General features: G+C 43.2%; 2 protein-coding genes across 2 annotated transcripts in view; one reads left to right on the forward strand and one right to left on the reverse strand.

Annotated features, from left to right (window-relative positions):
• PRR5L (proline rich 5 like) overlaps window positions 1-4135 on the reverse strand; it is an 86702-nt gene extending 82567 nt beyond the window's left edge. Inside the window, exon 1 of the mRNA XM_082057515.1 lies at window positions 4105-4135. The gene's annotated coding sequence lies outside the window, so the exon portion shown is untranslated. The remainder of the gene's footprint in view (window positions 1-4104) is intronic.
• Window positions 4136-4384: 249 nt separating this feature from the next.
• COMMD9 (COMM domain containing 9) lies at window positions 4385-12214 on the forward strand. Its single transcript, XM_082059215.1, has 6 exons — window positions 4385-4510; window positions 4614-4739; window positions 5933-6072; window positions 6791-6825; window positions 10423-10526; window positions 11241-12214. Exons 1-6 carry the CDS (start codon window positions 4460-4462, stop codon window positions 11379-11381), a joined length of 597 nt encoding a protein of 198 aa, XP_081915341.1. The 5' UTR covers window positions 4385-4459; the 3' UTR covers window positions 11382-12214.
• The last annotated feature ends 2970 nt before the right edge of the window (window positions 12215-15184 follow it).

Below are 15184 nucleotides of genomic sequence, written 5' to 3' on the forward strand. Positions count from 1 at the left end.
AGGGTTTTTTGTTTTGGTTTGGTTTTTTATAAAGGTTGGCAGTCCCTCTCCATCAAAAAAAGCAAAGGGCACATATGCAACTTCCTCCCTGATATTTTCCAGGTAGGGAAACATTTAAATCCCTCAGGGTCCAGCAGAGAGAGCTGTATATATACCTGACAAGGGAGTTCCCCCTGGCTATTCCTTGCCAAGTACCAATAGATACAGAAAACTAGTACAACTTGCTATTTTAAGTGAAAAGGCAAATGAAGAACTATTTTCCTACTGGAAGGCCTTGGGAGGTCCTCAGCTCCCACCAGAAACCTCCCACCTAGCCCTCAGAAGTCACTCCTTCTTTGCCTCACCTTCCTTCTCATTTAAGTGATTCCCAGCCACGGTCCCTAATCCTCTCTCCTCACATGAAATGCCAATTCTGGAGGCTTTTTAATATGGCTGGGAACAGAACTCACAGACAACAGCAGACAACAGGCATACATACCCATACACCCGTGTCCCCAGGTCCAGGAGATCCTGAACTTAGAAAGTTATCGCCACTTTTTAAGAGTCTCGTAGTCCAGGGATCATTCACTCACTCAGCCTCCATGTAGTGCTGTTGTCCACATGTTTTTTATATAGACATATCAGCACTACTTCAGAAAGGACAATCCGCAGATCCCTCAGGCTGGCTGAACAAAAAGAGAGAGCCAAATTGGTCACTACTATAGCTATGTCAACCAGGCCTGAGTGCAGGCAAATTTGCTCAACTCAGAAGTGGAGTTTAATTTTCAGACTCAACGACTTGACTAACAGCAGTTTAGCTCTTGAGATCCAAACCAATTCCTGCATGGAGTCCTGTGCGGGACTCCATTATAGACATGAACTAGTGGAAAAAAACGGCTGTGAGAAGACTTCAAGAGGTCATCCAATCCATCTAATTCCTCTAAGTTGTCTTTTTGTTGTTGTTGTTTTTTGTTTTTTTTTGTTTTTTTTTCAAACTGAGAGAACTGCTTCTGGCACAGCAGGTAATTGAACTGGTGTTTCTCAAAACTTTCTGATAAGCACACTGACGAGAGGGCAAGCCTTCCTTACATGACACAGTCTCGCCCTTCATTCCTTATAATCTGATTTTGGAGGTCTGGACCTTGAAGACAGCTAGGAAGGAAGGAAGGAAGGAAGGAAGGAAGGAAGGAAGGAAGGAAGGAAGGAAGGAAGGAAGGAAGGAAGGAAGGAAGGAAGGAAGGAAGGAAGGAAGGAAAGAAGGAAGGGAGGGAAGAAGGAAGGGAGGGAAGAAGGAGGGAAAGAAAGGGAGAAAGAGAGAGAGAAAGGGAGAGAGAAAGAGAGAGAGAGAGAAAGAAAGAGAAATAATTTACCACAGATAGAGCATTTTACCAAGCACTTCTGTTGGCTTCTGACCATCAGCTACAAACAGCATTTCAACTTTGATATTAAATCAAACCTGTCATTATTTCCTCATAATTAGAAGGTACCCAGAGTGAGGAAATGGCAACAATAGGAGGTGGACTGGAGAGTGAATTCAGTACAATGCTAGCTGGCCAGGACCATCTTTGTTCCTGTATGTGACTCACAGGTAAATGTTCTCGCTTGCCACATATTTCTGTGATGGTTAGCAATGACAGTTAGCTATCCCCTCTAGCCCTTTGCATCTCTTCACCTACTTGTCTGACAAAGTGACTCTGCATAATTAAGTTCTTAACCTAGGCATGGATCAATCTGATTTTACATGTCTTATAAAGTCATTGCTTTAGAAAAGCCCTGGAAAAAAAAACCCAAACCAACAACACACAAAACAAAACTGTCGAGGGTTAAGATTGCGGGGTGACAATAAAACCCTGGCAGATGTATTGTTAACCCCCTCTTCCGCCCACTTCCCCCTTTTTGCCCCTCCCTCTCCCCCCTTCCCACTCAGGACAGGCGATCGGGAGGGAAAGAAGAACAGAGAGAAGAAAGTTGGAAAAATTAAAGATGTTTTACTAATGCTACTAATAAGAATAGAGAAAATAATACAAAATATACAAAACCAATCTTGAAAGTCTCAGCAACTGCAGAGCCGGCCACCAAAGTCCTGGATTAGACTCTGCAGCCAACCGGAGCTGGATTCAGTCTCTCACTAGGCCTCCGTTCGCAGGGATGACTAGCAAGGTCCTCTCCTAATGTTGGCCATAAGCAGAAGGGAAAAAGCAAAGGCAAAAGGGACGAGATCCTCGTGATCTCCCACTTTTATATGAAGTATTCACGTGAATGGAATGTTATACACAGTTGGTCAGTTTCTTAGTCACTTGTTTCTCGTCGCCCCTCTCGCGAGATGTCCATCCATGCTTATCAATAAGTTTGCATTCCATTGCTATGTTTACCAAAACATAGGTCTGGTTCTCCAGGAAAATGCAGTTAATATGAAGGCTTTAGCTGACAGGCAAAATTCACTGAAAGAGAAACTTGTTTTTAACAAAACCAGGACAAAAACAAAACCAAAAACAAACAACAAGAAAACCACAAAAACACCCCTCACAAAACCAAACCAAATCAAACCAACAACCAAACAGTGACCCTCTTCCCCAGTTGGATACAGGATTTCAGAAGTTTTACTTCTTAGAAAAATGCTTCTTACCTCTGACTGTAGAAAACGCTAGTTTTATTGTTTTGGGAATGAGACAAGCAGACAGATTATAAGATGTCAATGATGCAATTACAATATTAAGTGATATCCTGTGAACAATCCTTGTATTTCCTTTAGGCTTGCTTGCTCAGATTACAACAGTGTTGTTTTTCCATAGTGCTTTAATTCTGTTAATCCTTTCACAACCTCTAAGATTGCCACTGATGTTAATGAATTCTCACATTTATTAATGAAGGACTTTATGTTATGCAGTTACACTCAGATGTCAAAAGTGACCTACCTTGATTCATCTGAAGACTGAAGCAGGGTCAAGAGAACATGATTGCAGATTCCTGGCTCTTAAACCCTGACCTCTAACCACTAGCCTTTTTTTTTTTTTTTTTCCTGTGGGATGCTATTGTTTAGCCCACTAACTCTGCAAACCTTTCATTTGGGGAACAAAAATTAGGATCCCACCATCCTTCCCTTTACCTTTTGGTCTGTTCTAGTGTGTAGTTTACAGATACTGCCATATTTGTTTAGGTGAAAATGATCACTGTGGCATCAGTAGAAGAGAGACCATCACCAAATCTTTCAGATACTTCCTCTCAGGAATACACAACGTCGTGTCACTTGTTTTCCTCTTCTGATCAGAGTATTGAGTTGTATGGTTACCTGGCTAAGCAACTGTCATCCACAATACCCACTGCCCACTTCGTCCTGCCACCTGAAATCAGCAGCACACCAGTTCTCTCAGTAAGGGCCCACCATGATGATGATGACTCCACCCAGCAGACTCTAAGCCTTACCTAATGTGCTGGTTGCACTGGGTTAGATTTGTTGGTGATAAAGTGCTAAAGAAAGTAGCACAGGTCTGCAAAATGATCAGTCACGCTAATTTATTTCAAGAGGTCACAGATGAAAAAATCATATCCTAAAATAGTTTCCCCAGAGCCTTGTTTCCTATTGCTCATGAAAGATGATGGAAAATAAAATCCTCTCTGTTTGAATTGAATGGCAGCCTTTAAGGTTTCCCAGCATGAGAGAGGGAAGTCAACATCTCTGCAGGAGTAAGCCCTTTTCCCTGCCAAGCTTGTGAAGCCCAATGCAAGCAGCATTTACATATTTGCATATCTTATCTTGTATTATTCTGCTTACCGAACAACACAAACGGAAATGAGGATAGAGGTGCTGTGACAGAAGCAGTGATGGGGAAAGATCATAGATTATCGATGCCCTGGAACCAGATATATTGCGAATTACACAAGACAAAGAGAAGACTATTTCTCTCTCCTTTCCAAAGTCATAAATACAGTTTGCTAACATAATGATCCATATCACTGCACCAGCACCACAACAAATGTTTCACCTTCGCTTCCCACTGGCTGAAAATAGAGCGTTTACAGCTAAATTATGCATTCAGAATAAGAGATTTGCACTGACAGTAAAAAAATTAGTAGATCAGCGAGGGGTGAGACCAGATATTTAGGGCTTGCCCTCGTCCCTGCTACCTCAGTATTGATACCGGGGTCCAGCTCTGGCTGCAGGTCCCGCTCGCACGGCGCACGCACTCCCACAAGCCCCACAGCGGGTGGAACAGCCAAGCCTTCAACGTGGGACCGCGGCGCACGACCGCAGTAACGCGAAATCCCCTCCACGTGAGGACTACAGCTCCCAGCCTGCCCGGCCGGCCGGCCGCCCCGCCCCGCCCCGCCTCCGGCCTCCGTCCCGGCCTCCGCCCCGGCCCCGCCCGCCTCCGCCCGCCTCCGGCCTCTGGCCCGGCCCCGCCCGCCTCAGCTGACAGCGGCAAGATGGTGGTGGCGCAACACGGGGAGGTCTGCACCTGGTTCAGCTGACAACGTCAAGATGGCGGCGGTGCGGGAAGCGGAGTTCGCCGCCCTACAGAGCCTGCTGCGGGTGAGCGGGCCGCCGAGCTACTGGAGGACGGGGGCCCGTCCTGGTGGCGGGGTCTGCCTCTCTCTGGCCGCGGCTGAGCGCCTCCCACTTTGCTTCCCGCCAGGCACCATCGAGGGATGCCGTGCGGCAGCTGTGCCAGCAGTGTTTCTCCAGCCCGCCCGCCGGCCTTGCCGCGTTGGCACAGCGCGTCTGCCCCAGCCTCGCGCCCGGCCCGGAGGAAGCGGAGCAGGTAAAGCCGGGCGGGCAGCGGCAGGGAGAGCCGCCGGCGCGGCCACGAGCGGGATGCCTTCGGAAGCGTTCTCTCCCGCTGCGCAGAAACGGGGCGCGTAAGAAGGCGCGGGAGGATGGAATGTGCCCGCCTGGGCCTCACCGTGCGGGAGGGAGGGAAGCGGTGCAGGCGCCAGCATAGAGCTTGACCCAGTCCATCAGGAAGATGCATGGTGCCATGGGGCTCCGAAGGACCGCGGCTGCTGCTGTAATGAAACATGCTCGATCAAACGATCCTCCTGCGGAGGCACAGTCCACAGGACCCTTACGGGAAGGCAAAAGGGGAGTGCGTGAGGCGTGTGTGCTAGAGGACAGTGAGGATCTTGGCTTGTTACCCATTAGGGCTGGTGGGCAGTACTTGCATGTCACAGGCCCTCGGTGGTTTTGGTCTCACTGCAGAATCATAGAATAGATTGGCTTGGAATGGACCTTCAAAGGTCATCTAGTTCACCTCCCTGCAATGAGCAGGGACATCCTCAACTAGATGAGGTTACTCAGAGCCCCGTCCAGCCTGGTCTTGAATGTTTCCAGGGATGGGGCAGCTACCACCTCTCTGGGCAACCTGAGTGTTTTGCCACCCTCATTGTAAAAAAATTGTTCCTCATGTCTAGCCTGAATCTCCCCTCCTTTTGTTTAAAAATGTCCCGTTGTAACAGGCCCTGGTTAAAACTCTGTCCCCATCTTTCTTATAGGCCCCTTTTAGTTGCAGGAAGGCTGCAACAAGGTCTCCCTGGAGTCTCCTCTTCCCCAGGCTGAACAAGCCCAACTCTCTTAGCCTGTCCTCATAGGAGAGGTGTTCCATCTCCCTGATCATGTTGGTGGCCTCTTCTGGACCCTTTCCAAGAGGTCCATGTCTTGCCTGTGCTGAGGGCTCCAGAGCTGGACACAGTACTCCAGGTGGGGTCTCACCAAAGTGGAATAGAGGGGCAGAATCACCTCCCTTGTCCTGCTGGCTACACTCCTTTTGATTGGCCTTCTGGGCTGCAGTGCCGATTTCTGGCTCACGTCCAGTCTTTCATCCACCAGTACCCCCAAGTCCTTCTCCGTAGGGCTGATAAAGAAGCTGTGACTCTACTGGCTGCTGAAGGCCTGTCTGTTGCTGCATGTAATGTTTTTCAACCCAGTTGGGCCCTTTCTCCTCTTCCTTTCCTACAGCTGGTGTTTGCTTTGCACAACCTCACCAGGCATGCTGTGTACCATGGCCTGACGAAGGCAGAAGATATCCTCTCTCTCTTTCCAGAGAACTTCCACCAAAATCTGAAAAACCTTTTGACTAAGATAATATTGGAGAATATGTGAGTGCTACCCACCTGCCGTTTGCTTTCAGCTGCAAAGTTAAAGCCTGGTTTGATATGTGAATAGTTGCCAGCATGCAAAGTCTTGTTTCTATGAATTTTGTGCATGCCTTGGGCATACTCACACAAGCTGGGATGAGCATAGGTGAATGAAACATGTCATCTGAGCGGAATGGCAAACAAAACACAGCCGTGGGCACAGAAGTTTTTCCTGAGACTTTTGGAATAGGTGTGGGCTTCATTCACAAAATGCAAAGCCTCTTTTATCTTAACAACTCACCTGTGTGGTAGAAAAATGCTACAGCTTAGAGGGCTAGATTTCAGCACTACAAAATCTGATTAGGTAGCATTTAGATGCCTGTCCACTTACCACCTTGATTTAGATGTGGAGGCACTGTATGCAGAACTGCTATGCTCTACCACTACCTCACCGCTTGGTAGCCCATTGCTTTGACAAAGCTGGAGAGAAAGATACATACTATATGTGAGCTGCATGTACAGAAGAACAAATAGTTGGTCACCAGTTTGCCTACTGTTGCCCACAAGTGACAGCCTTTCCTTGGCACTTAGTAGCATAGGCAGTCTCCCTGCTTACTGGTGCATCCCTGGTGACCCTTCCATCAGGCATAAGCCACTCTGAATGCTTTCCCTAGCTTTTTTGTTTTTTCCTCCCAAAAGCTCTGCTGATACTGTTTTTCTCTTCTTCACTGTTTCACAGCTCTGCTTGGAGGAATGAGGCACAAGCAAGTCAGAGTAAGTAGTAGCTCAAATCTTTGATGCTGTTAATGTTTCCTGAGGTCATTGGAGCTTAGAGTGTAGAATAGTGTGTTACAACATGTTTTCATAAAGTAGCATGTGGATACCTCATTTGGCTTAGATGATGCTGTATGATTGTGGCATCACAGAGCTTAGCAGAGGCCAAAAAGCTTGTATGAAGTGCTGCTGTGCTAAATTGTTCCCAGTCATCATGCAGTTCCATTTAATGCTCAGTCTGTTGCTACCTTGCAGAGTGCAGTGTATAGCAAGTATTTGCCAAACTTGAAAGTGAAGCACTCTGACCTCCCCATTCAGGTAATTAAGTAATGTCCATATTCTATAACTGTGCAACTGTAAAGAATATGTATTTATTGGGGAACACTTTATCTTTGCACATCTAGTCAGTTCTGTGCATTGTTTCTGTTCCATGCATCAGGAAGTATATTGCATATATTCATAACTCTGCTTTTTCCTCACCTTTATAAACAGTGATGTAATTAAGGAGTGCAAACTTTTAACAACAGCATCATGGGCACTGAGTTACCTCCCAGTTAGGTGTTCCATGCAGCTACAACACTTTGTTTTCTCTCTAGGAGGTTTCCTTTACATCTGTAGCACTTAGAGGCCTATAAATGAGAGCTGATACATAACAGAGTAGTTTGAAGACTGAATGGATCCTCTTTACACTTTGCCTGCAGAGGAGATAATGTCCAACAGCTAACCAGTATAGCAAGACCTGGAAATACACTGTCCTTTAAAGTTTTACTAGAATATAAATAGGTAGCAGTTGTGTAATGCTAATACAGTAAATACAGCAGTTGCTTATACTAAACAATATTCTAGTGTTACTAAGACATATAATGCTTTTTCCTGCATTCTTAACACTCTAGTGCATTAGAGGAGATGACACACCAGCATGACACACTAGGTAGGTCTTTACAACCCAGAAGCAAAGCTGGGTGTGTAGCTCTTGGAGCACCACTCAGGAGCTCTGCTCTGACACTCATGTCTTTGTATTCATTAGATGAATATTGGAATGAGATTGTCCTCTAGAAAATGATGTATTATTTTAATACTGTATTCATTAAATATCTGACATATATCACATAGGGCCAAGGCAGAGATTTTAGGGACATTCCAACTGATTGATCAATGTTAACATAAAAATGTGGATGGTTTCCTGCCCCTCCCAAGCCACCAGCAATCAATCTTTGCAAATTAATATACAAGGGTATGTTCCAGTGGCTGCAGAGCAGGTATCTGGAAGTCCTGAGCTGGACTTCACAGCAAACCAGAACTGGATTCAGGGATTCAGGGTCTGGAACCAGGCCTCAGATTAGAAGCACAACAGGCAGGATCCTGTTCAGATGCTGGTCGAAGAGAGTGAGACCCTTGTGATCTCCCACTTTTATAGGATGTGTGACATGTATGGGATGGAATACTTAGTTGGTCAATTTTAGTCACCTGTTCTGTTCGCCCCTTCTTGCAAATACACCCCTCTCACTTACGGGAGATTAGAAAATTAGAAAACCTTGGCTACCATAGTCTAACCCTGGGTCTCTTCTGCAGACCATTGCTACTGTTATCAGCTCCTGAGCAAAGAGTGTCTGAAAAAACATGCAGCCAAATTCAGAAAACTGCAGATACTTAGAAGAACTTAGTTGAAAGGAAAATTCACTAAAAGAGAAACTAAAAGGGCACCTTAGCGCTCAACAAATGTTTAGTCTTTGCCTCTTCATTCCCTTCAGCTGCCCTTAAATAGCAGTCAAATAACTGCTGACAACCAGGTTTGATAAGGCTTTGCAAAGACACTCAAACCTACCAAGCACTACAGTTGAGATTTTGAATTGAGTTTGAGAATAAATGATAACCTCCCTACGCATCTTTTATGGGGTTGGTCCTATGTTTCATTCAGACTTCTTTGAAAATCCTTAGTTGACACAAACAGGAGCAGTTTCTCCAGCCGCCTTGTTTTCATTTATTCTCACATAGTTACAGCAGTCCAGCCCCTTAGTTGCAAATGCCATTTTCAAACCAAAATGATTTGTCTTTGTTTCCATGTCCTTAGTGTGGACTTTCTTCTAGTGAGAATTTACTGGCTTTTCTATGAAACTGATTGATGCATGTTTGAACATAGGAAGTATAGCTTGACTCTTAGCAGACCATGCAGTTGAAAAGAGTGCAAGAGGTGTTCCAAGTCTTATAAATGTGACAGTACCAAAGTGGGAAGGACTTTAAGTATGCCCTGTTAAACTGCACTTTACAACTTGTTTTCTTTTAATGTATTTTAAACAAGGAATTTACCTTACAGACATTTTCCAAATTTCTGGATTCTTGTGGTAAATTGTGCTTTACCACTGAGCAGTCAAGGGTTCAAGCCTCATCTTTTAACACTTGCTGTTGTTATCTGATTGGATAAGTAATTACGCTTTCCTCTGGTTTGCTGTTTGTGTGAGAAAACACTTGTAATTCTGAGATGAAAATGTCAATACTGTTTCTTTTTCTTTTTTTTTTGTTTGGTTTTTTTGTTTGGTTTTTTTAACAAAAATAGGAAACTTTGTTTTGTTCAAACATGGAGAAAAGATGTCTGCATGCCACCCATCTAAAAACTTGCTTTAGTTTCACCTGACTGTATTCTTCAGATGTTCCATATATTTATTGCTGGTAGCTGAAAGACACTGTAGAGGAAAATTTTGCTCCCAAGAACTGACAAAGAGTGCTTGCAGCCAGCCTGTTGGTACCAGAGTTTCTTTGGGAGAACCTTAATCTCAGTTTATATGCCAGTTTGCATGGTGCCTAGAGACTCTTGAGGGTTCATAGTGCAGTGACCTTCATTAAGTACACACCATTATGAGAAAATATCCCTCTCCACTCTCTGCAAGAGATAGCTGGCCTGCCAAGAAATTTGTGCAACTCAGTCGGACCTGGCCTCCTTCCCTTGGAAGGCTCATGGATTTCCCAGCTCTGAACTATTAATGTCAGTATTGTGCTAGACTGTTGAATGATTTCTGTTAGGCTACATCTGATTAGGATGATATCTTCAATATTTTAACAAATTGACAGGATGTAAAGATTGCAGATTACCCATACATATGCTATACTGCAGGATGCTCTGGTTCACAGGTTGGGGAACTTGAAATAACATGTTGTATGCTGCTGGATTTTAAGAGCATTCCTGTGTGCTTTCTTATTGATTACAGAATAGAGCATGTGGTTCCCAGAGCAACTTAGGATGAAACCCTAGTTTACTGTTGCAGGCAGCAAGGCAGGGGATGGAGAAGTAGAGAAGACATCTTACTGCTTCCCTTCTACCAGCAGCTTTGTGAATTTATCTATGCTTGTCTTGTGCTGTGCCATCCTTGCATGTGATAGTGGGAGAACCCTGTTTGTCCTTCCAGTGTCATGAGGAGGCCTTCAGAGACTGGCTTATGGCAGAATAAAAATGATGATGTAAAACCCTGTAGTAGCACTAAAGTTGTACACTTCCCAGGGCCAGAAGTGGAGAATGATGTACGTGGTAGTAGTCACAGGTTCCAGGGTCTGGTGTCATAATGTTCTGACGGGCCTAATAGATCCTTTTTTTTAATCCCTCAGTCTCCCTGCCTCGGCTGGTTGACATGGACTGGAGGGTAGACATCAAGACATCTTCAGACAGCATCAGCAGAATGGCAGTCCCTACTTGCCTGCTTCAGTTAAAGGTAATGTCAATGGCTGTACAGGACACAGAATAAAAATAAGCCTAACACCTTCCTTACCAGTGGCAGTGCAGAACAGTTCAGACAGGCATCTGGTGCTTGCCTGTTGCCTGGTGGGCAATGAACAGACTTTCTCATAGATGATCTTTCAAATACCACAGAGCCTGGGAATGGTGTCTCTGTCGCCCTTTAATTCTAAGCCACTCATCAGAATGTTTAGCTACCTGCATTAATTGGGAAATTACTTTTGATTACTAATAACCTCCTTCCCTGGCCACATCTGTCATTTGGGGAGTATAGATAAACTTACTGCCTATTTGACAGATTTCTGGATTCCCCAACCAGTAAAAATGGGATGGGTGAGTTCCAGAGAAGGAGGAAAAAAATCTCATTGCTGTGTTTGGGATGGGGTTAAATATGCTATGTGGTATCTGCTAAGGTGCTTTTGATACAGATGTGGCTTCCTGCCACAAGTTTCTTCAGAATTCCCTCATATTCATGGCAGTATATGCTTACTTGCACTCTGTTGATGGGAGCACACTTCACTAGTGAGGCACACAGCATAGAAAATGTGCCATGGTCCTTCAGAACTGAGCTGGCTGTCAAATTTAAAGCCTTTTTCTGAATCTATCTGTTAATCACTGACTTTGATAGTGGCACTGGGAAAACACATGAATGAATTTTTCAAAAAGCTAACATCTGGATTTCTGTTTTCAGATTCAGGAAGATGTTGCATTATGTGGAAATAGCCCTGTTGTTTCTGCACTGACTGTGGAATTGAGCAAAGAAACCCTGGACACTATGCTAGAAGGTCTAGGAAGGATCCGGGACCAACTCTCTGCTGTTGCAAACAAATGAATGCTGAAGGGCATGGATTCAAGCAGTGAGGAAAGGGAGTATTCTCTGTCTACAGTGCTCATAAGTTGCAGCCTAGTGTAACATTTTTTTCTGTTTTAACAAAACAAAATTAAAGAGATTTTTCTTTATTAAGATAGCTTTTGAAAAGCTAACGCTTAAAGATTCCTTTGGTCTGATGCCAAAAAGTGTTTTCCTAATATGGTGTTGAACAAAAGCTGGTCTCAATTTCAGAAAAGTATTTGCAGGCTTAGAGCTTGGCTTAATCACAAGTGTCGTAACTGGAAATAGCAAATAGCTGCAGCTTTATTAGCAAATGCTATCTCTGTGCCCTGTCATTAGGATCTAAAAGGCTCAAACTGGTTAATGAGCTAGTTTTCACCATTAGCTGACAAGGAGAGTGCTTCTCTCTGGAGTGTGCGTGTACTGAAATGCATGCTAGATGTAGCATTTTCTTCTCAATGAAGCACAACCATGCTGCAGATTGTTACTACAGGATAATGCTTTGAAATAGGACAATTATGCTACAACACATTCCCTTCTGATCAGCTTCATGGCACCATTTTCAAAATGACTAGTCTGAACATCTTTAGCAGCAGGTAATTTCCTCCTTCTGTTTGAAAAGAAAAAAGGAATTCAGATAATTCATGTTTGGGTTTATTGGTCTCTGGCTTTACCTTTGGTGCACAAAAAACAGACTGTGAAAGTAAAGAATTGGTGTCCATTGTTTGTACTGTAGGAAAACCTTTTGTGGCAGCATGTGCCTATACTTCTCAAAAGTATTCTGTTGTTTGTTTATATAGATTTTTTTTTTTTTAATTAAAAAATGAACTGTTGATTGATTTTTGTGAATCCTTTTCAGTTTAGAAGAGATGTTGTCGTAGGTTACCTCAGCCTGTTTGTGATGGTGCCTACTTTCTAGGCTGGTTTAATGGAGGTTCACATTTGTTGCTGAAGGACTTATTGTTTCCTGTTCAAATTGGTTCATCTTTTAAGCTATTTTCATCATAATACAGTTTCAGAGCACCTTGCTTCATGGGCGCCAGCTCTGTGCAATATTACAGGTGATGACCTTAACCTAGAAATTGATAAATACATGTGCATTGAAAGTGTGGAAGAGTAAGTGCAGAAAATTAACAAAATTCAGACTCTTCCTTCTCATGAGCTTCTATAATGCTCCAGACTGGAAGACTAGATACAAATGCTTTGTTGGCAAAGTTGCACCTTTCATAAAACATTTGGCCCTCCTTCAAGACAGAAAACATTGTCTCATGTGTTTGGAAACATGAAATTATTCAAAAGTGTGCATAAAATACAGAGCTTTGCTAGTTAATTTTATACATTGCCACAGTGCGGGCTAGAGTGTAAGTGTAAATGAAGCCTGTGCCTTTAAAACATACTAGTGTGATACAGTTTGTGCATGTCGAGGGTTTGATTGTGGGGTGACAATAAAACCCTGGCAGATGTATTGTTAACCTCCTCTCCTTGCCCTTCCCCCTTCAGCCCCTCCCTCTCCCCCCTTCCCACTAAGGACAGGCAATCGGGAAGAAAAAAAGGAGAGAGAGAAGAGAATTGGAAAAATTAAAGATGTTTTACTAATGCTACTAATAAGAATAGAGAAAATAACACAAAATATACAAAACCAATCTTGAAAGTCCCAGCAACTGCAGAGCTGGCACATAAAGTCCTGGATTGGACTCTGCAGCCAGCTGGAGCTGGATTCAGTCTGTCACTAGACCTCAGTTCGCAGGGACGACTAGCAAGGTCCTCTCCTAATGTCGGCCATAAGGAAAAGGGATGAGATCCTCGTGATCTTCCACTTTTATATGAAGTATTCATGTGAATGGGATGTTATACACGGTTAGTTTCTTGGTCACCTGTTTCTCGTTGCCCCTCTTGTGAGAGGTGCATCCGTGCTTATCAGTAACTTCGCATTCCATTGCTATGTTTACCAAAACATGTATCTAGTTTTCCAGGAAAATGCAGTTAATATGAAGGCTTTAGCTGACAGGCAAATTCACTAAAAGAGAAACTCATTTTTAACAAAACCAGGACAGTGCATCAAGGTGAGATGTATGACACGTATCAGGGTGAACTGGTAAATTTCATATGTAATAGGGAAATCTGAAAAGAGAAGATGGATATTCATCAGTATGCTCTGTAAGATTCAAGCTGTGAAAAACTTCTGTAACACACTTCTTCAGTTTGAAGAAGTTCTGTTGCCTTTGCAGCCTGTCCTTAAAGAAAATCTCAGTTTATATTATATTATTTATTTTAGAAGGTAAGAACCACTGAGGAGGTAAATCATGCGTAATGAAGTACTTGTAGTGTTAGAGGATCTGAGGAAGTCAATACACAAGGGAAATCCTTGAGGTAAATACTGAAGTTATATAGTAGGGCCTAATGAAATGAAGAACTAATACTGGCTTAAAAGTTCTCATACAAAACCATTACACAACTGCGGAATAATTGTAAAGGAAAGACTTAAACGTTAGAAGACTTTTCCAGTGTCAGAGTGGCACTATCTGCAGGTGGCTAAAAGTTGCTTATAGACACTTAAGAAAGGGGCCTGTCTACTGGATCAGAGGCATGACAAACATCTGATGACTTCAAAGGATATATCTCAAGACATGCTGCAAGAAGATACTTGTCTTTTCTAGCCCAAGATTTAGGAGGCTCTGAGAGCTTGCCTTCAAATCTCTCCCTACAGTGTTAGGTATTTCCTTGTTGACTCTTACCACCTTTGCCAGAAGAGCTGAGACTGCTCAAGAAAAGGTATATAAAACAAGAGGCCGGATAGGACTGTCATTACCTGATCAGCAAGAGTACTTCACATTAAAGTCCTACTTACAGAGACTGCTACAGAGGGAGAGACTAACATGCCTGCTATTGCAGGCAATCATATGTGATTTTTTTCATCAAATGATTGCTCTCTTAAATCACATTTTTATCCTCCCTCTACGTATTGCTGCTGTTTGGTACGCTAGCCTAGATGTATTCAGCACTACTTTATTATCAGCTTGTTCCTGTGCCAACACTGTCCTCTTTAGCTTACTTCTCTCCTACCTTTACATTTTTCCCCTCATACTTATGAGGAAGTGAAATCCCCCTCTGCTTTTGGTGGCTAAACCTAGTAATCTCTCTACTCTATGCCTTCCAGCATTGTAGCGGCCATTCTTCACAGTTTGTATCTCCCTTGAGTGGGGTCACCACAATTGTTCATTTCTGGAGAAGAACAGTCCAAGTACATTAATGAAGAACAGAGCTGTCAATGTATGTGAATCACCTGGACAAACTCCTCCCAGGAAAACACAAGCCTTCACTGCAAAGTGGAGCTCAAAAACTCCATCTTAATTCCAGTATTTGACAAATATAAAAGCCATCTTCTACATGTACCCTGTTTATCAAGTGATAATTACACAAAGCAAAACAGTGATAATTTGTAAAACACAAGTATGCAAGTTAAATTCAAATTGCAATTTCACAATTCACATTTCAGACATTGTGTTGGATCTGACTGTGTCAAAGTGATGAAAAATGTTTAAAACATTTTGCCTCCTCTTACTGTAAGAAAATGTGTATTTTAGGGTGTTCAGGCTGTAAGTTCTATAGATGGCATGATTGAGAGCAAGAATAATTTAGGAAGAAAATGGGAATCATAAGATTCCCAGCTTCCACTTCAATTAATGATCTTTAAATTTTGGTTTAAAACAGTAGAAGACTTTACAATACTCATGATGTTTAGGTGAAGGTATAATAGTTACTCTAAGTTTTGGGTTTAATGTGTGAAATTCACATATTCAAGC

Source organism: Streptopelia decaocto, assembly GCF_964273445.1.
Source record: "Streptopelia decaocto genome assembly, chromosome: 7".
NCBI lineage: Eukaryota > Metazoa > Chordata > Aves > Columbiformes > Columbidae > Streptopelia > Streptopelia decaocto.